The sequence below is a fragment of the Falco punctatus genome, assembly GCF_963210335.1.
Source record: "Falco punctatus genome assembly, chromosome: 1".
In the NCBI taxonomy this organism is placed as follows: Eukaryota; Metazoa; Chordata; class Aves; order Falconiformes; family Falconidae; genus Falco; species Falco punctatus.
Genome location: NC_137580.1, coordinates 115,090,111 through 115,117,510, shown reverse-complemented (window position 1 = coordinate 115,117,510; position 27,400 = coordinate 115,090,111). Strand labels below are relative to the sequence as shown.

The 27,400-nt window shown below is 37.4% G+C and overlaps 1 protein-coding gene across 2 annotated transcripts in view; it reads right to left on the bottom strand.

Moving 5' to 3' along the window:
- The window catches only part of TBCD (tubulin folding cofactor D), a 129,530-nt gene that overhangs the window by 32,156 nt on the left and 69,974 nt on the right, over positions 1 to 27,400 (bottom strand). For both annotated transcript variants that reach the window (XM_080394320.1, XM_080394321.1), the window contains exons 18-27: positions 24,707 to 24,792; positions 20,830 to 20,910; positions 19,988 to 20,061; positions 18,940 to 19,057; positions 17,388 to 17,448; positions 15,839 to 15,861; positions 8,847 to 8,878; positions 6,653 to 6,715; positions 6,131 to 6,207; positions 3,734 to 3,815 (exon numbers count right to left, since the gene is read on the bottom strand). In XM_080394320.1, the coding sequence (XP_080250446.1) occupies positions 3,734 to 3,815; positions 6,131 to 6,207; positions 6,653 to 6,715; positions 8,847 to 8,878; positions 15,839 to 15,861; positions 17,388 to 17,448; positions 18,940 to 19,057; positions 19,988 to 20,061; positions 20,830 to 20,910; positions 24,707 to 24,792 (697 nt within the window). The remainder of the gene's footprint in view (positions 1 to 3,733; positions 3,816 to 6,130; positions 6,208 to 6,652; positions 6,716 to 8,846; positions 8,879 to 15,838; positions 15,862 to 17,387; positions 17,449 to 18,939; positions 19,058 to 19,987; positions 20,062 to 20,829; positions 20,911 to 24,706; positions 24,793 to 27,400) is intronic.

The following is a 27,400-nucleotide window of genomic DNA, read 5'->3' as shown; positions in this document are numbered from 1 at the left end:
ACATCACTGTCATTAAATAGTCAGCTAACAAACAAACAAAACAAAAAATCAGGAAAAGATCCCCCAAACAGAGCAGCTAGAAAGTTTTAAAATTCATTAAACTAAAATACAGAACACCTCTGATTTCTTACAGAAAAAAGATAAAAATTTTAAGATGTTCACTGTTACATGAATGAATTCTTATTTTCTATATACAAACTCAGATTTTTAGACAGACTAATACTAGTCATTCAGAGAAAAAAGTTCTTAATTTTAAGAAGATATAACGTTTTAAAAGTCAAAAAAATAAGTATAAGCACAAATTCCTATGCAAACACAGGGGAACAAGTTCTCTTATATTTACAGGTCATCATTTTCCATAATTAGACAAGTATTCTGCGTTAGGAAAGAGATGTCTCTGGATTTGTGAAGGTCATTCAACATTTTCCCCTCCAGAGTAGTCTCAGTTGAGCTCAGGGTTTAAACACACACAGAGATCATACCTAAGCAATGAGATAATTTCATATAACTTTTTATAGAGAGACAAAAATAATACTGGGCTTTTTGCAGGAGAAAGCTCAAAAGCAGCAGCACTTCAAAGCAGGGATGCTGCGCTCAGAGTCTGTGCAATGCTACACGGCGGGACAGGGACGATGGCCCTACAAACAGCAGCACAGACAAAAGGCACAAGAATAAACTGAACTGGGCATAGAAAAAGGAGGCTCAACAATGAAGGAAAGCAATGTGAAGAAGAAAGCGAGGAGGAATAAAAAACCAAAAAAGAGAAGTCAGGAATCTATCTGCGTATTTCTGCTGTGATTTTTATCCTAGACTTAACAGACAATCCTTCCTTTACCAGGTTTCTCAGCAACTATATTGAACTGTTCTGCAAAATGCAGAGAAAAACAACGTGCTCCAGAAATATGCTTCTAAGACCAACCAAGATAGCGGCAGCAAACACAGCTCTGGTTCGAAAAGCAGAAAGGTGGCCTTGTTAATCGCTTTACTGAATATGTACTTTTCAATCCTCAAAGAAAAAGAATTCGAGATTGTAGGAAGATTACATAATTGTGCCATTGCTTACTGTCACCTTAGATTTAAATGATTGAGCAATATTTTCTAGAGGAAGAAAGAATAGTTACCATAAGGAATTACACATTAATCATAACTCATGAGGTGGTGGTGTTTTGTTTTTTTTAAGTCCCTATGCAATCAGCAGGCCTCAACTAGTTCCTCACATCATGGAACTAGTTCCCTGTCCAAAGGTTAGCAATACCTTCATATAAGCACATCTATTATTCAAAAATTTCCAAACCACTGGAGTGTAAAGTTAGAGTCTGGAGGCCATAGGAAGATGTCGTGCTTGCTTAGACAGCAAGATGATCTTAGACAGCAAGACTACGACAGTGTTCCCTTTGACTGATGTAAACTTAAAATGCCATTTTAGCCAAACGACATAGAATTAAGACATGACAATGGAAGAGCAGCTCTTTACTTATAACTACTTCGTAATTATGCTCGCAAGTGTAATGCAAATGTTAATATTCTTCTGAGAGTCTTCAGCCTCGTAAAACACAGCCTGTGAGGTGTCTACAACATTAATTCAACACAACCCATCCTGAAAGAATATTAAAAGAAAAAGTCATCAAAACCAAACACATTAAGACAGAAAAGAAACAAAGAAAAGGTGGTAACAAACAATCAAGGCAAAAGAAGTTTCAATAAAACTGCAGTCTTATAGGGACAGATTCAGAATGCTGAATCACTTTGATTTGTGTTTTCATTTTAATCTGTTGAGCTATAGTGAAACACCCGTAAAATTCTACCAAAAGCCTTTTTATTTCCTGATCCACTTCATCATGTTTAGACCTGCTTTAACTGACTTATCTAATGATCTGCATTGTCACTGAACGTCTTCTGCACCGCAGCTCCCACGCAGACACGCATGTATCAGGCATCATGGGGAGGATTTTTAGTAATGGATTTTAATCCCACAACATACAGAATTTCATGGTCATCAAAGACATAGATTTTACAGACACAAAGATGAAAATACACTTTTTTTTTTCTTTTTAAAAGATGCTTGCATGTATAATGGCGCTTTTGTTACAATGTGTGGAAGAGGCTTTAGAGCAGTACAAGGCAAATAAAAGCATCATCAGGACAGAACTGACTAGACTTTTTAGAACAGAAAAATTTCCACTCACGATTCTATTCTCTAAATCACTCCAGGAAGTCTAATAAAAAAAATGTACCTCTATCTACAAATCTGACCCTAATTATGTCCCCAGACCACCATGGCTACATCACCATGACTCCTTCAAGCACGAGCCAGACTAGAAGTTAACCGAGAATCCAGGAAAAAACAATTAAGCTTCATGGGCATCTATGGCTGCAGCCATCATTGCATGTCCTTCCAGGAGATCCTCTCTCCCTCTCGACACTGACATCTGGCTGAGCTTCCTGGTCCACTTTCATAGAAGTCTGAAACTCCATCCTTACATAGAATGTGATCTATTAACTTTTTAACTCATTTTTAGCTTGCTTTCTTGATTCAGCATTATCTCCTCCTGTCCAAAGTATTCTGTTTTTAGAAAACATTACCTTTTGCTGAGATTATTGGTTTGGGTTTTTTTAATCTGCCTTAGTACCGTATCACATCTTGCCATACTGCCTACAAAAAAAATCAGGCATGCAGTGCCAGCCTGCATGAAGGAAAGCTCTATTTTCAGATTTATTTTTTACAAAAATGCAGAGATTTAGCAATACAGAAAAGATTTAATAATCAGGATATGCTGCTTTTATATATAAGCCATAGCTTCTCTAGGGCAGGGAATGCATGTTACTAATATATGTGATAGATATCAGGTTAATTCTGGGAACTACCATAATAGAAATAAATAATAACGTATTCTGTTACCTGATTTAGGAATGATTTAGTAATGGCAAAAAAAAAATATCACTATTTTGTTATATATATATATAAATATATATATATATAAATATATATAATATTTAAATCAATACAAGAACTCAAATGTTGTTCTTAAATTATCTATCTATACAATGCAGTAGTTTGTCTCTGGTGGACACAATATAATTTGATACTTAAAACAAAGAAAGGTCCAATAAAACCAATATAAAAAAAGATGTTGATTTATATGCCTCTGACAAAAGTTTAAGCCTACTCTTGTACCACTGATCCAAATCCAAATAAATGAGGTTTCATATGTGCATTTACAAGAACTCTTGTGTGTCCTGGCTATTCTTCCTATCCCTACGCAATTCTTCTTCCTTAAAGTCAGCCAAGATCTCTGGCATAGAGTTTATCAAAATATGATGTGAAAATGTCTCATTATGAATTTCATAGTGAGACACAAATAAGACATAAATGTCTCATAATGAATTTCATTAAAATTCAAGATTTGCCATAAACACATATTTTCTTTGCTTCTTTGTTTTACAGTACAGAATAGAAAAGCTATCTCTTTTTCCTACTATTCATTATTATGGTAACTTGCATTCTTTTTTAAATTTAAATTTTTAAATTTAGACTGAATTTAGACATTCAGTCTAAAGCAAGCAATCCCTGAGACATTTCCTAGACTTTCAGCTGGTTTTACCATTCTTTCCTGAACCATTTTAAGGTCCTTTAAAATCAGTGACGCTCCTCCCCACTCTACCCAATACCTCCAAAGTGCAAGTTAGGTCCAGCCCAGTATTTTCTGCCTCTGCTGTAAACATGAGTCATTACCCTGTAGAGCTGGATCAGCTTCTCCCTTTTCGTTGATGTAATACTCGTTACACAGCGCAGCCAGTGCAGAGACTGCAGACTCCTGTAACAAAGGCAAAACTGTGAACTTTGATATATTTTTACGGTCATACTTTATGATAACTGTGCTTAGAATTAAAAGGTTAAGGAAAAAGAGTGGATTTTTAAACAAAAATTATTCCCTTCAGCTACTGACATTTACTTCCTTTTCATTTTTTCCCAATACCGGTTTAAGAACAGTTGAATAGGAAATCTATGTAAGAAAAAAAAATCCAAGAGTTTCTACTCTTATTCCTTCAAAAGTACCAGTAAGCTAAATTAATATTTAAGACATTAATAGTAATGTATCAACTATTCTCAGTTCAGCTGAAAGACCTCCAGGATGACACAGTATTACAAAATACAGAAGCCATTATTTCATCTTCAATATATTGGTGCCAGATTGATAAGAAACAAACCATTTATCCCCAGAAAGCTACAGGAAGGAAACACAGAAAAAAAAAAAACAACCAAAATATCCAGTATTACAATCCTGTGTCTCACTGTGTCTCAGTCTTAATTGGTTTAGAAAAGGACCAAAGGTTGTGTATCGCACCTGCACCTCCTCATCTTTAGAGTGGTTTCGGTCACTGCTGCAGAACACAGAACTAATATAGCTGCTATTTCAAAAAGCATGTAACAAGTTTTCTCGTAGAATTTATGGTTGAATTATACTTTTTAGCTAACAATACAATGCTGACCAAAATTATAATAAATCTGAAAGCATACAAAAACTATGCACTGTTCGCTCCATGTTAACAGCAATGATACTTACTAATACTCATGTTCTCTGGGTACAAGAAATCTTAAATGATAACACAGGCATCCTGTACAGCCTATTCATCCCACCCTCAAAGACACCTCAGACTTGTTTTCTATGCAAAATCCAGGACTTGAAAGAAAATCAGTATTCATCTATGTAATATTCTACCTACCACGGGCATTATAATAGGAAAATATACAGAATTATATGTAGGTTGGAAGGGGCATTGAAAGATCACCTAGTCCAATCCCCTTGCAATGAGCACGGACATCTTCAACTAGATCAGGTTGCTCAGAACCTTCACTTTCTAAAAAGAATGGCTTTCACTCTAAATGCATGAAGTTACATGGGCAGAGTATACTGTATGTCAGGAAAAAAGGTTACTTTTTAATGTCTTAAGTATTGCCCTTAAAATTATTTCTCTCTAAAATATATACAGAAATCAAGTGAGAACTGATATTTACTAAACATACTTGGCTCAACACTGATTAATATTAACTAAACAAATCATAACTCTCTAAAGTCTATAATTAATTCTTCTAAGTTTGGTTTAGAAGTTCCAGTTATAAAGACATACAAACTCTTTGAAAAAATTGCTAATGCCAAAAGAATATTCCAAGAATTCAAATTTAATCTTTAATTTTCTTCAGTGACTTGGATACATTCTGGTTTACTCTGTCTTCCAAGGAAGACTAAAAGATGAGCGACCAGATATTTGCAATGGCTTTTTATCTTATTTTTAAAACCTAACAAAATGAACACAATAAGTTATATTCAAATAGTCTCTGTGATGGCTATAAGCTCAAACAGGGCATTCAAAAATTGTCTTTATAATTCAGTAGAGCCTTTAAGAGCAGAAGATCAAACTGTCATGGTATTACTCAGGAAAATTAAGGCAAATAACTGGAGACGTTAAGATCATGTACATAAAATATCATGAAACATATCCATCTGGATTTAATATTCAGAATTAAAAGTAGCTCGAGAGCACAGTAAAAGGATTTGCAACAGTGTTTCATGGAAAATTTAAGCACATTGTCCTGAATAACTGTTGATCACAGTGTTCTCACTGTTAACAAAGATCCTCAGTACATCAGGCCTGAGAACATCATCCAGACTTTCTTTTTGATTCTCACCAAAGCTCTCTGAAACTACCAAATATCAACATACCTTGTACATACTACAGGTACACCAAAACGGACACAAAACACCGTACCAATGCAACCGTGCAGCCGAAGCCAGGAGCTTCAAGAAACTGCCAGCGACCACTGATGGCCAGCCCAGCCCACCATCAGTGGCAGCACCTGCCAAGCCCTTGGTCCACATGTAGACACAAGAACAACCTCTGTGACAGCCGGTCAACTATTAATCAAAAAGCTCCATTTGAATTTTGAGGAATTCTCTTTTTAAAAAAAAAAAAAAAAAAAAAAAAAAAACACAAAAAACTTCTTGATCCAATCTAAGAAACAAACATTTAAGAATCAATTAGATTTCATGGAAAATAATCCACCATCAGAAAGCAAAAATAGTTCTAATTCTGTATTTAATGGGACCACATGAAGGAGGAACTGTTGTACCTTTATATGCTGTCGTGCAGTGCTTGAAACCAGAGGGAGGCTTCTTAGACTGTCGTTTATTAACCACTGCCAGCCACCTGAAACAGTAAGGCACATAAATGGTATTAACTTTTCTTACTTTCTGAACTTCAACATTCTCTGTGTTATTTTTCACAAAGACCCACAATTATACATATTGATGTATTTCCTTGGTTTTCCAAAATAAACAAGGTTGTGATTCTCAATTAGTATAGCTATTCTCATTTGTTTTACAGTTTAAATTCACAGTTTACAGCACAAACGCTGTGTCTGGTGATGCTGAAAACTTGACAGGAAAACCCCCCACATTAGGAAACAGCTAAAAACACATCTTCAAAAAACATTGCCATCTGTTGCAGTATTTGTGTATGTTTTTGGTATTTTTTTATTTGTTAGGCCGCCCAATCTCACTCATCTTTCTTCTTTAAAAAGCATCTTTTGTTAATACTTTAGCTTAATGAATAACAACTAAGATAACGGAAAGTTATTTTAAAAATGACATACCGATTATTGGATCTCCTCTAAATGGCATTTTTGATAGCGACAACTTTTCAATTAAAGTGCAGACTGTAAGAAAATAAGTTTGGTAACTGGATAAATAGAAAAAAAATGAGAAATTGCAGCAATTTTGGAGCTATAACCATATCAAGTTACATTAATTTTAAACCAAAGAAAATTTGCAAATAGAAGTCCAAAACGTGAAATTAGAAATTTAAAGGAAGTTACACTTGTGATTCTTACACACAAAAAAAGCTGCTCTGCAGCAACTGTTCTCTGACACGAGTTAGTCCCATCACTTATACAAATCCATTGTCTGGTGGTATGTTTTCCCCCCTCTGCCATTTAAGGTACATATATGTACATACTGGCCACCTTCCTGTTCCTATACCGGTCTGTAAGGGGCTATGTAGCATCACTGATTGTAAACCAGCCTGGACAAGGACAATGCTACAGCCACTAAAAAACTATTCAAATATATATGAAAGGTTTTCCTACTTCTTATTAGCACTTTTTTGGACCTTCAAGGATCGGCATCTGTTCGCTGCACAGAGCTGAGAGCTATAAAACTGGATGCAGCTTTATTTCCTTTGATACTCAGAATATGAGAAAATGTCAATAATTAAGTCCTTATTTTTTTAAATCTATAAACTTAAATTAATTCTACGCTTACGAACCCACTTTCAGAATAGAAATTTTTTTTAGTGTTTCAAGGTTGTTCTGGGGAATAGCAATTAACACAGAAAACACTGCCAACTTTTACTATACAATTGATTGACTGCATTGCTCAAATGAAAACTCAGCACTTCGGGAATACAGGATCCTTCACCTCCTGGTGATCAGTTCAAATAAAACAGATTGGTATACATCCATACTCACTATCTGACTGCTTTAAGAGTGGTGGAGGGCTGGTAGAGAGGAGGGAGAGGACAGAACAAGCTTCTATATAATACCCCCTTTTTGTTTTCCTCTCATCCCACAACTTAATCTTTGAATCTTGCTCTGGGCTCTGTACACAGTTCATCATCTTCTTCATTTATAACCAACTTACTGGGCTCCAAATCTACTCTTGCATTCAGTCCTCACTGTGGTAATGTCACACAATCAGGCTCCCTGTGCTCGAACTCTATTCAATATTGTATGTCAGCTTCTTTGTTCTAATATTTATTCACAGACAAGGTTAAGTACAATTAGTTCCAAGTTCCTTAGTTCTCTACACTTCTTTAAGCTCTGTTGTGGTTGAGACCATCATCTTCATTAGACATGCAGGCAATTTGTGGAACATTTTCAATTCTACTTATTCCACCTACACAGTTGTATCATGCCAAAATACTGTCATTTGTGCTTCTCCAAAACTATGAAATATTCCACTACTTAAAAGCTAAAACATATGACAAAAAACTACCTATTCTTTCAGCGTGCATTATCATGTCACAAGACTTTAAGTTCATTCAAAGACTGCAAAAATCCCCTGCCCCCTGTACCCCTTCTATTTGATCACTCTTCCATCTTGGTACTGAAACACCTTTACCCACTAGGTTTGGATGGCTTCACATCTTCAAAGCCAGAATCTGCTGCGCAGCACTTCCTCCATCCAAACCACGAGCAGAAAACTCAAGCTGGCATCATTTCCTTATCCACCCAGGCTACCAGGACGGACACTTTTTGCTGCAACGCCCTTCCTTTTTACAGTGGTTCCATATATAACAATCTTCAAAATCCATGTGAACAACCCATCAACTTTTCTGTGATACCACCCGTTCCACAAGCTGTTGTTTATACGGTCTTTATTCTTCACCTTTGCACACACATGTATTACTGTAAAATCATCAGTTACGTGACCGCATCTGTCTCAGTGGACTGCTCACATGTCTTCTGGAGAGGAATCAGAGTAAATCAATGAAAGAAGCTAAGTCAATCCTGAAGCAAATTCATTGCGTGCCACAACAGGAGAGAATGTGTGACATCAACCCTAGAACTATCGCCAACTCTTACACAGCGTTATTCACAAGTGTGCTGACAACCGATGTTCTGGTGTAGCCATCTTCTGATAGGCCTCCAAACTATGTATGTTTTTAATTACTGTGCATACTTTATTTATGCATTCAACACAATATCTGCAAAACAAACTGGAAAAAAGTAAAGGGGAGAATTCATTACTGCATATTTTCTGCTTTCACACCACAGTGGTGATACTTACCAGCTGGTCTCATCAGTTCTCCACCTAAACCCCTGTAAAGCAGAAACAGAGCCTCAGCAAATAACCCACCACGAGCAGTGCCAGCACACTGCATAGCGAGAAAAACAAAAATCTCAAAACCGTTTCAGGATGAAAGCAGATCACAAAATACCTGCAGTTTTGTATTTGACCAACTCTGAACTACTTCTTTTTAAATCAGCTGTTGTCTTGACTTCAGCATGATTTATACAAAACCTTCCGGAATATTTAACATTCTTCTTGCAGAAACATGGTCCCAGTCTTTTTAATTTTTAATGTGAATAATAGAAGACTGTCAAGTTCATTCTGCTTTTCACTTGCTTCAGAAGCATTCCAAACCTGTGGGACTTGCCACAGGACTTTTCAGTCATACAGCCTCTACGAGCTTCTGACTTCCATGACTGAAAAGCAATTACATGCAATTTTTTAACAAAATCTTCATCTCTGGAATATTCAATAGAAACTTCACTTACCAGTTTCCATTTTCATAAATGCTAACTGGTTTACTTTCCTGGCAAGGTTCCCCCTCCCTCCCTACTAAAGCCCCTTCCCAGGTCGTTTTGCATTCATCACCACAAACAAGGGGGTAAAAACTTCCAACACAGCAGAAAAGGAGAGAAACAAACGACACAAGATGTTTCAGACCCTCCTGAAGTAAGTGCATATAATGTAAGGACGGTCTCACCAGCTGGGACCTCAGGCTCAGCCAGCCCAGCTGCCCTGTCCGAACACCAGCCTGGCCACCGGTAGCACCAGGAAGGGACAGTCTGAACTGGGCAGAAAGTGGGGAGAAGCGGGAGCACCCTGACAATGGCAGGGCCTGTCTCCAGTATTTAGCATCTCATGTCTCTGGCAGAGGGACATCTCCTCACCCCACTCGGCAATGCCTGCTGGTTACGTGGATATCCCCAAGGTGCCCTCAGCGCTGCTGAGGGTGTTCTGCTCTGTGTCACCCTCTGTGGCTTAATTTTTCCATTTTATGAACCTTTGACCCCTGCCCTTCCTTTGGATATTTCCTCCCTCGACTCCTTATTCTTGTCTCCCTTCACTCCTGCAGTATTTCCTCCCTGAGGTGTGCCAAACCCTTAATCACCTGTTTGTATGACCACGCTCTGGCAGAAACTCTCAGCGAACAGGAGGAACAACAAAGGCTTTTCTGTTTATTTGCTTGGGTTTCTTTTTTTTTTTTTTTCTAAACCTTTTCTTCCCTCCTCTCCTCCTCACTCCCCACAATAAAATTAGTAGCTATGCTCAGAAGGCAAACCTAGCAACCCTAACAACCCTTAGAACTTTGTTCTCCAACTTATCCTTTTATATGAGCTTCAAAAGCCTAAACATTTTAAACAAGTTTTTTCCATTCCATACAAGTAGATGCCTCCTGTAACACGACTGGGTTTTTGACTGCTCAACATTTTCATTGGATTTTCAGGGAACGCAGAGACATCAGCTCCAGAATATTCTCATTTGCCATAGATCAGTCTTCCTTTAATTGGGAAACTTGCTTTTGACAATCAGTATATAAAGCTAATGCAATAATCTACAACTCAGTTTATCACCAAAGCAAGCAAGCACAGATTCCACATCTCCATGCTGATAAGGTCTTTGTATTATCTACCCCACCTTCCTGCCACATTGTCTGCTCTCCAGCTTCTAAAAAATTTAAATTAGAAAACAAAGAAATGATGCAAGGAGTCGAGACAGTGGCAAAAATAGAATGACACGGTGAGGCTCCTTCCTCTTCAACATTTCTTTTCCCTTCATTTTGTCCTCACCCATTCCTTGCCTTTTGTCTGTTGTCTTACTGCAAATGAGTATAAAATAATGATCCTGTAAATTTGTTTGGTGTGCAACACAGTCTGCTGATGCAAGGATTCAGATACGGACTTCTGTTCAAACTACAAAGCAAGAACTGAGTCATAAAGGCTGCTCTTCTCCACTTCTTCACACTGCCAATAAGGAAGTCAGGCCACTTAGAGCTACTCTTACATTAATAATCTGACAGCTATCCCTTCCTCTGGCATTACATCAGCTCAATTTAATTTCAGAGTTTAGAGCTCCACTGAGGATTATTGTCCCTGTGCAAGAATGAAGAATGGTGACAGTGATTTGCATAGTCAGATTTCCACGTAATGCAGAAACTATAATCAAATTATCTTTGAAGGCACTGCAACACCACATGCTCTTCTCTGCAGAACTTTTCAAGTTAGTTCTTTGCCTAGACATCACTGTGTCCATCAACGTATCCAAATTTTTTTCTCCTTTCCACAGCTCATACATATTTCGGTTGTAAGAACTGATAATTCTATCATAATTCTAGATCTTTCCTCAGTCACTGTTTAGTTTGTCAAACACGATGTGCATCTTTCTATTAACTTTATCTCGCTCTACAGTATTTCACTAAATTAAAAAGATACGGATCTACCTAATTCAGAGATTCTGAATTCTGCTGTACAGTCAGTATTCTCCCTTTTTGCTTCTAAAGACACATCCACAAGTTGAATCACATTATATGTACCTGTTTCAAGGTTTAATTATTAATTCAGTTTGTAACTTGACTGATGCAGTGCCCAAGTCCCATGACCTCCTAAGCATTCCTGCCTATGTGCAGCTCTACAGCAATGCTTCCCTCCTAGAAACACCTGAGGATGAGTCACAATTTATTTGTGGAAAATACAATCAAAATAGATAATCCCTTTTAGAGCTGATGAATTAAGATTACTGACCTAAGAAATCTGGTATCTATCTTAAAATTGCATAGGCCTGAAACAGAACCAACAGCAGTGCTGTTTGCACTGCATATAGAACTTCAAGGTACTTTTGTGGAATTTATATTTTTTAATTATTTAAAACCTGGGTTTTGTGAGAAGTTCAGTGTTCGTCTTTAAGATGATAAAAATAATAGTAACTGAAGCTATTTATAAATTAATAGCATATACATTTTCATAAACATCTGAAGCTGAAATTAAAACTACTGGAATAGCTGAAGAGATTCAATTGCAAATGCTTGATTTCCAGGAAGCTAAGAACACCTGCTGAAGAAGTATTTTCAGGTCCACATGAATAGTAACCAATTGTTTTCCATGGGAACTCTTTGTCCTCAGTAAAACTGAGGTATCTTAAAAGGTCCAGGCTGTATACTTCTGGGCTTTGGAAGTACCAAGTGGCTCTATCGCAAGGTACACAGAGGAGGAAAGAGCTACCTTTGAGCATAGACAAAAAACCTGTGTATTTAACAAAGCCTTTGTGGTCATCCCTTTAAGATGCAGAGAATGAACTATAAGCTGACAAACACCTATTTTTAGGTTACTGTAAATTCACGTGCTGACCCTACACTGTTTGTATCGTATACTACCACCAGAAGACTCCGGGTGAAATCCTGCTCTATGGAACTAAGAGTTTGCCCAGTGACTTCAGTTCGTAGCAAAAGAATTTCACCTTGTAACTCTTCAGAACACAGTATAGCACAATCTCCTGGAACCATCATGCGGCTGGACGCAAAAAAATAATTTAAACTTGGAACAATTGTTAAGGTGAGCTTTGTTGCAAGGCTGGAATTATTTGCTGATTAAGTTAATAGGCCTAAAAAACTCTTTTATGGAGGTGACTGCCAAGAAACACATTTGCCCTGAAACCATCAAGATTAGTTGCAACCTTAAAGGTCTTTGAAATGAGACGAGTTTCTCTTTGACCTAGCACCTGTCAACAGCCACCGGCTACCTTACTCTTCTGGAAACGCTGCAATGCAGGAGATGACAGTCGAACTTGCACTGGCTGCTGTTCTAAAAACCAACAGTTGCTCGTCTCGCGTAGCTGGGCGTGTGATACCCACAGCCCGTCCCTTCACATGTGACAAGAGCAGCTCAGAGCAAACCCTGGCATACGGCACCCTGCGCTGAGCACGTCATCCCGCGCTGAGCGCATCACCCAGTGTAGCAGTCGCTAGCACACACCGTGCCAATGTCACAGCCAGCTCCGAGGGGCACCCCCGAGGCCAAATAAACACAACATTTGCTGAAATACAGAGGTAGAGTGCAATTGCCTGGAGGAAGCCCAGCACACCCATCTGCAGCGCTTCTGTATCCGTCCCTCATTATCTCGTGACCCAGCTCTGTGTATTGAGACGTACATTATCAGACTCAGAACTGGCTACAAGAAAGGAGATAAAAAAAAATTCTGAACATCTATTCAGCTGAATATTAAGTCAAGAACCTTGTATCAGGTAATGCCTTTTTAAAGAATCTTAACAGAACTATTAAAAATATTTTTTCTTGACAACTTTTCATACTGAGAACTAGTACAAGGTGTTAGATGCACTACAGAAATGTACCTGCTACAAAAAAAAAAAAAAAAAAAAAAAAGATACTAACTGTGCTGGTTCAGTGGAAGCATAATACAAATCGGGCTGATCATTAACATCACGTTTAAAGTGGCAGGCTGACTTCCAGTCCCAAACTAAGACGGCTTAAGGCAACAGATGCCACAAGTTTTTGTCTTGGGTTTTTATATACAGAAGTCATGTTTAAAGCAAAGAAAATATAGCTCAATTTTTAGAACTCTAGAACCCATATAGCACAAAAGAGGCACAATGGAGGAATACTCTAAGTGGCATGGTTTGCATGGGACTTGCTATAACTAGTGCCCATTTAATACAGAAAATCAGGCTCACTGCGCAATGCTCACCTGGAAGTGCACATGCAAATGCTCAAACCAACCAGCTCCTCAAGACAAACTGGTGCATCAAATGTGTCAGAATCCAGACTAATGGAAGGAAGTACATACTGATGTGCCTGGACTTGCATTCCCCTTTTTCAGCGTGCTATGGTAAACCCAGTAAAGGACTTACACACAGGAAGACAGAAAGATACTTGCATTTAAAAAAAAAATGTTATTACAGTAGAGGACAGGATTTTCTACAATTAGAATAAACAAATTTGATTGCTTCAAGCATAGTCAAAATTGAGAGACTGTGCAGTATAGCTCCAAACTTGGACTGTGTCCTGTCTGAAGGATAATTCATGGCCATCATTCAAACTCAGGTTAAAGAGATTACAAAGGCTGCTAAATAAAGTAAGATGGCGAGTTATATGAAGGTCTCCATTACAGCATTTTGGCTTCATCTTTTTTTACTTGAGGTACTTATGGATTCAATGGAATCCTAGAGCATTAGACAATCAAGAAACCCATGACACATTTTCCAACTTAAATTTTATAAATTACAACTTTTAAAAGGGGGGGAAAAAAGCATTGCAGCATTTTCACACTTCCTTTTCCTTTCTCACAGGCCAACACAATGTCTGAAAGAAGCTCAACCAAAGCACTAAAATCCATGTGACCCACAAAAAGACAGCTACTTTGTTGCCAGAAGTGAAAGCAAAATATCTAATAAACAGTTGAGACCTGTGGCCTGATGCTTTTTGTTAATGCAGTCTGAAAACTAGTAACACAAATAAAACACACAGGTTTTCAACATTCCTACAAGATGTTGTTACACCGAAAATTCCCGGTAGCAATTTCTCAAATGGAAATCTTTGGAATATTATGTGCAATAATTACTCATCATGAAACAAGTTTGGCTTGTTTCACTAAATGCTTGCCCAGCAATACTCAAATTGCTGGTTTGTTTTTATAACCTAGTTTATTTTTCTTGTCCTATTTTAAAATATTTCATGCATACCAATATTTTAAAATATGGATTATATTAGACAGCTCTGTCTCAGCCTAAGTATTAGAGTAAACAGTAGTGAATCAATTGTGCTTGGAGTTGAATTACAAGTCTTATCTAGAATGAAAACATTTCTGTAGGCATCTTATAAATACCATTAAGTGCAAGAAGTGCACATTATGACAAAAACAAATTACACCCAAGCTCCACCCTGACATTAAAGAATTTATGGGAGCCAAGAGAGCCACCCACAAAGACACTAATATACACTATCAGCATTAGAACCATCCACCAGTACAAGCTACCTTTGGAATGGAAGTTTCACATCAGTATGTACAACCCTCAAAAAGTAAATTTCAACATTTTTTCACATAGTTTCAGGATAAAAAAAACTTACATAGAAATTCTTTGAACTGCCATTAATTACACAAAAACTACTAATATTTACTGTTTTCAGATATGACATGTGCAAAGAAGTGAACTAAACCACTCAAAAGCTCAAAGAATTTGTCAGTTAAAGCAGAAGAAGACCCTCACTCACACATACAATCATTAGGGAATACAAGTCAATCGTTATGTTTTGATTTCCTGAAATTTAGGAAGAACCTCTTAACTCATATACCAGTTTTAATTCACATTTACTTAACAGTTACTTAGGCAAATTGCTTTTACTTCCTGGAAGCTTCAATAAACAGGAAATTAAAACCAACTCAGTGAAAACTCATTTACATTTTCTTTGGCGCCAAGGGTTGAAAAATTGCATTGAGCCTTTCGTAATCCTCCTGGCCTACTCATTACACAGGATGAAGAAAGTAATTCTAGAATTTAGATAGAAGCTCCTTTAAAAAATAAATAAATTTTGGACTCATTAACTTATTAAAGGTCATTTCTATAGACCTGTTTGAACCATGCAAGTACTACAGTAGAGGTGAATAATGGGAAAGAAATCCATTACACACTGCTGAAGCCACGGATTAGCAAGCACATTCTGTTCCACATTCTTTCCTTTAACTGTCTCTATCACAATACCGAGACCAGTACTTACCACTTTCTCGTTAACCTGACCTGCCTGTGCGTCGCGCCCTCCAGACACCACCACCACTACAGAACGGCACCAGCCTCTGCAACAGGCAGGCAAAGCCGAAGGAACGCACGTGCTTGCATCTGGGGGAACCGTGAGGGACTGGCAGTCCACAGCAGCTGCAAGTAACTTGTGCAAACCAAAAATCCCACCAAGACCCTACTGTTCACATTACCTCTAATTGATAACTTCCAATACAAAAAAATATAATTTTTGCATCCATTTTCTCACCTGTACAACTGACGACTGCAAAGCTGGGGGGGGGGGGGGGGGGGGGGGAAGCAAAAAACATTAATGTTAGCAGAGTTTCATGCAAGTGTTTCCATTTTCCCTCCCTGTATCCAACATCTACACACTGTGAGCTAGGCAATACTGGATTATTTTATCAATAAAATTCAAAAGGTAAATCTTTTCAAGAAAAGCTCTCTACATCCATATGAATTTTGTATTCAAAATAAAATCAATTTAACACATCCATAAATTCTCTTAATTCCAAACCCTAGCTGCTCCTGCACATACCCTGGAAGCTAGTTTGGCTTTTTAAAATACATTTACTTTCCACAGCTGGCCCTTTTTAACATGACGATATACTGCATTGTCTGAAAACAACTTTGTTAGCTACAGATTAAACAGAAAAAAACTTGCACAAAAGTTCAAACGTGACTGAAAAAATATCTCATTTTAAATTATAGGCCATCTTAAAAAAAACTGTATCAAAGGTTATCAAATTTCTATGTAGTAAAAACACCAAACCCCCAGATTTTTAAAAAAGAGTTTACACCAAATTTGCAGATTATTTATAACAACAGACAACAGCAGAAACTGGAAAGTATCACAGCAAAATAAGGCCACTGTAACAGTACAGCTACTGCTGAGGAAGCTTTCAGGCATTTCAGCGTAGGAAAACTGAAGGAGAGAGAGATGCTTTTTCAACCTGTGGCAGAAGGTTTCACCTATGCACAGAATTGAGCAAGCACCTACATACTTTAAAGCATAACGGGTAAATGGTGAAGCCTGACAGCTTTAGCACATCAGAACTGGGACTAAAAGCAACTACAGATACTGCAGAAAACCAGGAGGAGCCTGAACGCTGGAGTACTGTCTGTTCCATAAGGGAAAGAAATAGGAGCCAAAAGAAAAAAAAAAACAAAGAACGCAGGATGACTTAAAATTAAAGGGACAAGTCAGGCAAAATTATCTCCACAGAAGCACTTGAAACTGCTATGAGCAGGACAAAGACTTCATTTGTCATAAGGAGAAATGAAGACAATGGATCAGATGAAATACAGAATATGATTTTCAAGATCTATAAACTGGTAAATTATGGATGCGAGGATTTAGCAATGAAATCCCAATAAAGTAAAATATAAAAAAAGGAATGGAATCACTAGATCTCCCGAGCATGGTCACATTAAGGCAATAGCCATACATGTATCTGCACGGCCAGTCAGTATGTACAGAAAGGGAGAAGAAACTGAAGGCGAAAGGAAGACAAAGCAAAACCACACGCAGTTATTTCAGAAGTGTAACTGACAGCAGCAGAGAAAGTGGCTTAGCCATGAAGCTGGCAGAACACAAAGGGACCAAATACAAAATTATATTGGAGTAAGACACGTGGGCAAGGCTATCAGGCAGTCTGGAATGCATCTCTGAATTTGTATTTGTGAGATTGTTTACTTTTGGCAAAGGGAAGAGGAAGGTGGAGAACAGCTGTCTTAATTGTTTGTTTAAAATAATACAACATTCCAGGTAAAAATATACATTTATACTTGATACAAACCTCTTGATGGATTTGCTTAAGTCCCTCCAATGACTTTTCATTGAAGTAGTATGTTACAGACCTGCAAAGGTATACAAAATGTTTAAGACTGGTTTCCTAATTTTGCTATAATTTTTCTTCTGACTTCATTGTACTTGCAAACAGAAAAACAATCATTTGGTTTCCAAATTATGCTCAACATAAACATGCAATATTTAATTCTAAATAGTTCAGCAAACATAATAACGTAAGTTCTTTCCTTATCATGTAGCAAGCTCATTCTTAAAGGACTCTAAAAATTTAGTGTCACTTACTAATAGCATTATAACCAGTAATATACCAAATACACTTCTCAGCTCAGTTGTATTTCTGGACTCCAACATTTCTGCAATTTTTCCACTAATTTCAAATATTTCCTACTCCTAAAAATGCTCTGCCTCTTTTTCTCTAGCTTTCCAACTTACTTGAAAAGGGAAATCTAAGATTAACACAAATTCTTTTAATAGACACTATTGGTAAATACAATTCTTGTTTGTCAATAATTAAAGCGATAAAAATCAGTGCACACTTTGGCATCTATTATTTTAATTCATCTCAGTATATTCAGCTTGTACAAACAATGACAACATCAGATTTGTTAGATGTCACCGCTTTAGATACCTTTGTATGACTGCATCAGAATGTTCTCAGAAGTAAAATAAAAAAGATTAACCAGAGAGTAATTATCCAACTTTTAGACAAAAATTACCCTGAAAGTCTGTCTGTTTCTTTACAATACCTTTCTTCAAGGTACACATATCTATGACTCCTGCAGAACTGTATTTATTTTCAGTGAAGTTTGCACACTGGAGCCTTACTTTCCACTGCCTCGATCTTAAACAGCTGCTCATTCCAATTTAAGTCATGCTAGTATAAAATTCTACTGCTAACACAACTTTCAAATTGCAGTTTTTGCAATAAAGGTTTTCAACAATTTTTCACATGTGATTCTTGTGAAAGAAAGTTGAATGACTCATTTCTTTAATCACAACATCAAAGCAAAGACATCTCCAAATAATTCTGTCAACTACTCTGGCTACATCCCCTATATGTAATATGTGTTTGTGTACACACACATACACCCATATGTATCTCTCTCTCTCTCCCTATGTATACATACACACACACACATATATATCTGGACCAGCATCCAGCAGCAACAATTAAATCAGTCCAACTCAACAAGCTGCTTGAGGAGGTACTTCTCTAACACTGAAGATAAAAGACTGTCCCCCTCACCAGGAAGACAGCATACTTAATTGGGAAAGGGGGGTTAATCTGTATTTAAATGGTAACTTTGAACTCTTTCAAGTAAGGCAGCAAACGATCTCACTTTCCTGATGATGAATTCAGACTAAAGTTTATAGCATCATTGAATAAAACGTGAAGGTTTGGCATGACTGATCAAAACAAACAAAAATTCAATTGAAAAGAAGTTCAGTAAGATGGAGAGTTCCATAATTATACTCAGGAAGCTTTCAATAGACGAGACTTGAAAGGAAAATTTATAGTCAAGATAATCTTGCATTTATACCTGTTATTCTCTTCTGCTAATTTACACAGTGCATGGGTGATCTCAGCGCAGGCAAGAATTGCCCCATGGCGTGAATGCAGATCTGTGCCCACTGATAAAGGCAGAAGTCTTGGCAACACTGAAAGAGATCAAATAATTATTATTTTTTAAAAAAAATCAAAGCATAGCGACAGATCATAGTTCTAAATGTAATGACGTCTGCCTAGAAATAATATGGGAAAACCATTTCTGCGAAGTTAGGCCAATATATCCTGTCCATTATATGAAAACCAAGTTTTAAAAATATAAGTAAATACTGACAAAGCATACTAAACCACAACAAGACATTTTGTCTGCTCAACTACCTCCCTGTTTGGCGTAAATAAAGTAACATACTTGCTGTTAGGCACTGGGATGGCTGAGCGGTAAGGGAAATGAAGCTTGTCCTTCCATGGAATTGCACTTCCATGTGCAGTGCATCTCCCCGGACCGCTACAAGGAGCCTCAGCAAGATCCGTACCTACAGCCCGCTGGGTGTCAGCTGCTGCCTTTCACCCAGACCAAAGAGCAGCTAGTCCAGCCTCAGAACCTTGAACGGGCTGAGCAAAGGATCCGTAATCCATGCCAGGGAGCGTTTGATTACACACACAGCAGTCAAAAAGGAATTCTTCTGAAGATGTCAGACTGGACAAGACAAAACAGATCCCCTCACCCTTTATGACATCAAAGCCATATCAACAAAGCTAAAGCTAGGAATCCGAGGGATAGCTGCCTGAAGAGTTGCAACAGAGCTACACCCATTTATTTGTCTCGGAACTGGTAGGGTCCAGCATAGCTGGATAACTAAAGTCCATTCCCCAGATAAAAAAAGATCTGGCAGTATTTTATAATTTTTGCATAAAATCTGAAGACTGGTAAAGCCATTAGTGTCTCTATGCTGTATTAAGTTGCAGGTAAAGTCTTAGTTTTTATTAAGTCATGGAGCACATTTAAATCTTCTTAGTACATTTTTGCTACATAAGCTGGAATGTTGGTATGGCATGCTATGCGGAACTTACGTGTTACCTACCCACATTTGCCATGTATTCAGGAGCCCGTGGAGTAAGGTTATGCAGAGCTTTGGTTGAAAGTTCTCGAATAACACTGAAGATATAAAAAAGCATTTTTGGATTTTTGGGAGTTAGCAATTTAGTAGAAGTAACTAACGTATTGGAAAAAAAGTAACATCAGGAAGGGTCTTCTACCTCCAACCAAAATAAAGACCTCAGCAATATGCAAAAATGCAGTATTCTCTGTCGATCCTATGCTTCCCCCCACCCCAAAAAAAGCCAACAACACAAACCCACGGACCAAACAGACAGCCTACAGCTAGCTTTTAGCTATATGAATAGAACTTATTGCTGAAAGAGACAAAGAAAAACATAAGTGTGGATGGTAGAACCTGAGGGCTCATTCTATGCATTGGCAGGGACACTACAGTAAACTATTATTATTTCTCATGATGCAAACTATTATCAGCACTGATATAATCTCATTTGTGTTATACATATTTTAATCTTCATGAACACTGAATATGACTAAGCACCATCTCTATGCATGAAATCTACTTCAATTATGATAATTGTATGGTGATGGTGTTTACCCCTCACATACACTATATACCATATAAATGTGTTTTATTAATCTATTAACAGATTGAGGTCATGGCAAAAAGACAAAATTCATAAACATGTTTTAAGTGACAGTATGCTAGGGAGGTATAGATAACATCAGCTACTACTTGCCCAGTTTCCTTCAGTCAAATGCTATTGCAAACTCTAGTGTAAGTAAAAATTACAAAAATAATATGGGAAAGCATGATATGCAGAATAGTCACTTGTGGATATTCATATTCAGACTTTATGAACTTACCTATCCCAGTGGTTAATCTTCATGTTAACTAAATGATCAATCATTGGCTGTGTATACTCAGGAAAGCCAGCAATATACACACTGAAAAAGAAATGTTCATGTAGACAGAGTACAAGAATCAACATCTGCATGCACTTTAAACAAGCTACTCCAACGACTTAAAACCTCCAGTTTTAAAGCAACCAAAAAAATTACTTAAATATGCCTTCTCCTATATGAGATGCAGCTGAATGAAATAACACAATTGGAAATATTTTACAATTATTGAAAAAATTAAATCACTTTTGTAAAAATTTCAGATTTTTTATAAAAAACACTATACGTACAAAAAGCTTGATAGCAATAAAAAGGAAAAATAAATATTTAATTCCCATTGTTTTATTCTATAAAATCTAGATGTGTATATTAACTTAATTATTTCAGATTAGAGAAACGTATCAATGATGTAATCCACAGTACAAAGTAAAATTAAGTTACAGAAACATGCTACAACTTCAAAAATACAATGGTCCCAAACTGAATACTAGCTTTTAATTTGTCCTTTTTAAAAAATCAAGCATACACAAAAAGTCAATTCTGACAAAAATGTTCAAGCTACAAAGTCAAGGCTAAGAGGTAAGGGAACACCAGAATTAATTTTCTAGGTAGCCTGCATAATTATCTAACTTTACAGCCACGCTTGCTTTCCAATCTTCAGAAGCATCAACTACTGAAAGTTAAGGTCAACAAAAGTGAAATGTTTTTTCAGTATATCTGATGTATGTTAAATAATCTTGGAAAGCTAAACAATCAGTACAACGTGTTTGTGTCAAAACGACATGCATAAAGGGACAAAATTAAGGACACACAGATTACCTTAATTTCACCTTTTCATATCTTTCGAGTGATTAACTTTACAACCATAATAGTTTTCCATTAATACATGTGTGCGTAATTAGAAGCAAAACAAAGACAAAACCCAAATACTGTTGCATATTACCATACTGGTAATCTCTGCAATTCATCAGAAGACTAGGAATCCTGAAATCCACAGCACCGACCTCAGCCCCTTGAGCCAATACAGGATACACAAGTACTACCTACTGCTGCTGCGAGCCCTAGAGGAGGATTACACAGTTGGTTTTGCTGGCATCAACAACCAGTTGAGAAACGATAGAATTCATTACTCTCTGTTTCCTTTCCCTGTTCTGGAAGACTGTATAATAATAGACACGCTTCCCATGCCGTGTTTGAGGTCTCTTCTTCGTAGCTGTTTTTTGGGTGCTAGTTCTAGCACTCACCATTCTTTCCAGCCATTTTAATGGGAACATCCTTGCCCAGGTCATCAAACTTGATCTCTTGGTCGATGTCTGTAGCTTTAACTACAGTCCTCATCTCTTTTACCCTACTGAGTAATGCACATAGCCTTGGATACAAGTCTAGCCTTCCTGATAATGTTGATGGTAAGATTTTTGTATCCCACTTTACTTAGATTAAGAAGTTTCTCCCTTAACTCTGCTTTAACAAGCCCAGAACTCCTGTAATTACATAAACTCTTTACTCCCTGTTCACACAAAATGGGTTTCCTCTACCTTCCATCCTCAGAAATAGTTATTTGAGCTGAATCCTCCAAAGAACACCAGCAAGAAGTTTCAAAAAGGCATCCAGCTTGAAAAACTTGCATAAAACTATTTAGATTTAAAAGGATATAAGCAACTATTTATACACGCACACATATATGTATCATATATATATGACACTGCTTCTCTACAAGAATATACCATCATTTATTAATGAAAACAAAGTTCAGCAGTAGAAATTGATACATTTTTTTCAAGCTTTTATTGCTCTGAGGAATCTAGCTTACCAACCTTCACACCCGCACAGCTCCCTTTCACATAGCGGCACTGTGCTGGCATACAAAGTGTCCCAGGACTGTTTTATCTGGGTGGGGGAAGGGCAGCTAAAGATTCTAGATCTGGCATATGAACCTCAAGCAGCTTTTTCCAGCTACATAAACAGTTACACCACCTTAAGGCATACCAATCAGAAAGGCCCATTCTTCCTACCACATCATAATGACATCTGTTTTCTGTGCAGCCAAATATATGCTTATGTACTTCTCCTTCGATGTTACTCAGAAAAAAATACAGAAATACTTAAGTATTGACCCCAATAATGACATCCTGCTTGAAGATCAAAATGGTAAAGATGTTTAAAAGTAAAATAATGAATGAGATGACAAATACTTTACAAAGAGCTGGATTAATAACACTGAACATGGTTTCAAGGGATCACGCTAAGTGCATAAAACTAGTTATAAAGTATGCACAAATTTATTCTTTCTGTTGCACAATTTAAAGGCAGGAATAAGAGTGGAAGAAAGAAATCAACAGCAAAAATACTTCCACTCTGATAAGTAACGTTCCTACAAAAACCCTGGAAATCACAATGAAAGGAGTAATAAATGAGTATTTGAAAATAAATAATATATTAATAATTCAGCTCTCAAAAAGTAAGTAAAATATTAGTCTTCAAGCCAAAATTATAAAAAGAGAGAAAACAGAAACTGCTTTGTCAATTTTGAATATTTTCGATTTTCTACTAGTACAAAAAGCCAGAGTTACAAAAATCCCATGGATGTTACATGAATCTAGAGCAGCATCGAATACCAAGCCACTGCGTCTCCCCACCTCGGCTCAGTAGGCGGGAGCTCTGGGCATCAACGTAGGAGGAGGGTGTGGACCCCAGAAGGAATGACAGTAGGTAAAAGGTAAACATATGTACGGCCTGAAATGATTATGCACAAAAGGGACAATATGGAGGTGAAGACATTAATAATAATAATTTTTAAAAAAAAGTAATCGTCGAGGAGAGGATAGAGGGTTCCAGTGCAAATTTTCTCAAAAAACTGCTCATTGGAAGTCACAAAGCTGGCAATGGCATACACCATCACATCTGTTTGCTATTTCTGTTCCCCAAGAATATAACCTTTCCAAGCCTTCCTAACCTGCTGGTTTCTGAGCAACGTGCAACTCCATAGTGCAATTTATCTGACCTATCTTAAAATGATCTGAATCACCTTCTGTAGGTGCCTGTCTCTTTGCATTGGCTACGGAGAGAGGCTAGACACCTAGGCTAGACTGTCTCAGACAACTAAAGCTCGAACCCAGCCTTGAGTCTTTTTCATCTTCTAATGAGGAAGTGCAATCTTACGTTTGTTTTAGTCATCCTGCGCACCCAGCTTGCCTCTGAATTCCCCTGACTTCAGCATTATTGTGTTTTCCGATAGCTGACCAGAACAGAAGACAGTATTCCAAGACAAGCTACTGATTTATAGCATCACCACTCTAGTTTCGGTATTCCCCATGACAGTCTTTGCAGACTCCATCCTGCAGTGATCAGATTTTTCAAATGCAACTGCATACTGTGGTTAGATTTTTACTGAGCTATGAAAAATACAGCCACTCAAGTTAAAGGTCTATGCACAAATGACAAATTCAACAACTTGTGCAAAGTCTTTTTTTAAATGGGCTTTAGTTTATTATTTTTTTTACACGCATCAGAGTCTGTCTGCCATCATAACAGCCTCTCCTTTTACTACAGCACTTCAAAATCCTCCACTCTTATCTAAGACCAGCTCACACAGTTCCGCGACAACTGTGAATACTGCCTCTTGGCTGCATCCTCCACGCAGACAAGGAAATCACGGTCACATTTTCACTGTGTCTTACACATAACAAGCAGTTTGATGCAGCAATAAGAAAAAACAAATTTTAATTTATTCGGAAACAACAGTAATAAACATAATGTTCAGTAAGGTGAAACAATCAGACATATATTTCCTTATGTAAAAGGGGTCACTCATGTTTAAGAAAACTAATGCTTAGAAACTTACCTTATAGTCAGATAACAGTTAACTCTGTTACCAACAGCGAAATAATCAGCTGCAGTTAGAATGTCTATGCCATGTGGAAAGGTGCCCTACGAAACAGCATAGGGAAGAGGGAAAAACCCAAGAATTTATTATCTTAAAATGGAAAATACTTTCCAAATAGGTAACATTATTGAAAACAAATCTACTACTAATCACCAAGCACTGAAAAAATACAGTTTCATTTCTAATTTATAGTAAAATCACTTGTATCAAAGATATAAAGGATATTGGATATATAAACAGTAAAATACCTAGCTTCACTTATGAGTCAATGATAATCAGTCAAAATAAATAGCAGCAGGTAATAAACTATGCAATAGCTATCTTACATATTTGGATATGACTTGAAGGTATTTGGTGAATGCATGGCTATGTATGTACACAAAAAATTATTTTTCTACAAGAAAGTTTAGATAAATGTAAACATGGTTTTAGTTTATGTGAAGGAACAAGTATCTGCTGTGATTTTTATGAAGTATAAAATTAGAGATTTAGGCACCAAGAAATGCATCACATGTAGAACACATGGGAGTTCAATTACTTCTGTTTGTTTATATTTAAAATGAATTGTTAATGAACTAAAAGAATTGGGTTGGTTTGTTTTTGAAAATAACACTGGTTCCCAGCAAAGCCTGAAACACCGAATCCTACAGAAGCATCACACTTCTGACATCAGCGCTCAAAAAATTCTGTTTTTAGAAGACAAATTATCTTTCTAAATATGCAATTGCCATCTAAAAATTTGCCTTCTTATATAAGCAATACAAGTCAGATATTCAGAATTCCGATTGGCTATGGCTGATTTAACATACTACTATGCATCAAAGCTGTGTTTTGGAATGGAAGAGGCAGCAAAGACTCCACAAGCCATAATTAAGTTCAAATGGAAAACAGCCAACTGAAAGACACTACGCTCACCTACAAAAGGGACAATCACATGATATTTAAGTAATAGGGCTATGTGGAAGTACAGGTTCTGGATATGATACAGTTTTGTTTGTTTACAGCTCACTCATCCCTTCTACATTAGAATATAGTCATGCAAAAATAGTGGAAAATATCTCTAGATCTAAGCCTGAATAATTAAAGAAGTATATACTGCAAGCAGTGGGAAGCTATGAGCTACTGCAGAGGTCTTCTTCTGGGAAGCATAACACCAACAGTCCGAAAAAACAAGGCCTGGAACCTCAGCGAACCAAGAAGGACAGACACAATATTCGTGGCTTATCCAAGCGACTACCTGGAAGCACCAATAACTCAAAGGTGAAATGAACACACTCTCCAAAAACTAGTGAAACACTGATTAGGGAGAAGAATGGACACAAGAGAAACGCCTCAGTATGATTTGTGGCCAAACACCAAGACATACAATGAAATATATAAGAATGTATCCACACGAATGTATTACATAAGGAAAATCAGGGCTAAAAAAATTTCAACTCTAGCTGCCAGTTGGACCTTGCTATTTATTACTTGACTGTCAGTGTGCTGTTTTGATGCCATCTCACCGAAGGTCACGGTGCCACACTGCATGTCAGTGAGACAGCAAAATTCCTGAGACCAAGTTCATGAGTACAGAGGTCACAGACAGTGGCAGAGGCGGGCTTCCAAGGAACAGCCAACAGCTTCTATTCTGCCAGAACACTGAAAACTTACTTCTCCAACATCAAAGTTTAGTTAATCACAAGTATGTGCATTTTTGTGACCTAAACTTTTTTAAAAATTTGTATTTTTCAAAGTTCGCATTTCCATGAAGTGTAAGCTACAACGCTTTCTTTTTCCGAGGCCACAAAGGCAAGCTCTTGGACTCAGGGCATGCTGAATTGCAAAGGTGAAGCGGGCAGGAACCAGAAAGTAAGCAACGTTGACTTTTTTCTCCACCTAGTCAATATCAGCATACTTCAGATGAGGAATATGTTTTAGCTCCTTCCAATTCAGAGAAAGGGTGTCTCTTTCAACATACTACATCCAGGGAAAGAACTACAGAGGGTGTATCCGCTGATTAAGTAACCATTTTCCTAGGCGGTAAGGAATGGTTCAGTAAATAGAACTTCTGAACTTCTGCAGGAACCTACTGGAGTCCCAAAGTGTTCTTAATGCCATGAAAACCGACTATTTCACCGCAAACTTCTCCTTCATGTGCCAACGTATAAGCTAAAATTGTTGTGTGTTCTACCAACACTGACAAATTTGAATCACGGGTCAAAGCAGAGTCAATAAGGAAACTTTCTGGTTGTTAACTAACACAGACTGTACTCCTCTGATTAAGAAATTAAAAAACCCCACCAAATTTTTGCTACACAGAAGGATTTCTAAACCTGCAGCACCCAGGAGCCCTCTGTCACCTGGAACTGAAGTCACAGTAAGGTGTTTACTTCATTCCCAAGTGGATCCAGGCTGGGCTGCTGTGCAATGACTAACCAGCCTCTCCAGGGCACTAACTACAGACCCAGGCAAGAATCACGCTGGCTTCTACTTATCACAGACCTAGCTGGGTCAGGACACCAAAAATACCTACCCTCTTCCTCCTAGTCTCCTTGCACCCTTTCCATGCTATTAACCTAATTCTTTCTAGAAATACACACACCAGCCACCAACACGTTGCTTAATACCCTCAGTGCTAAAGGAGTAATACCCAGCTCGTAACACAGAGAC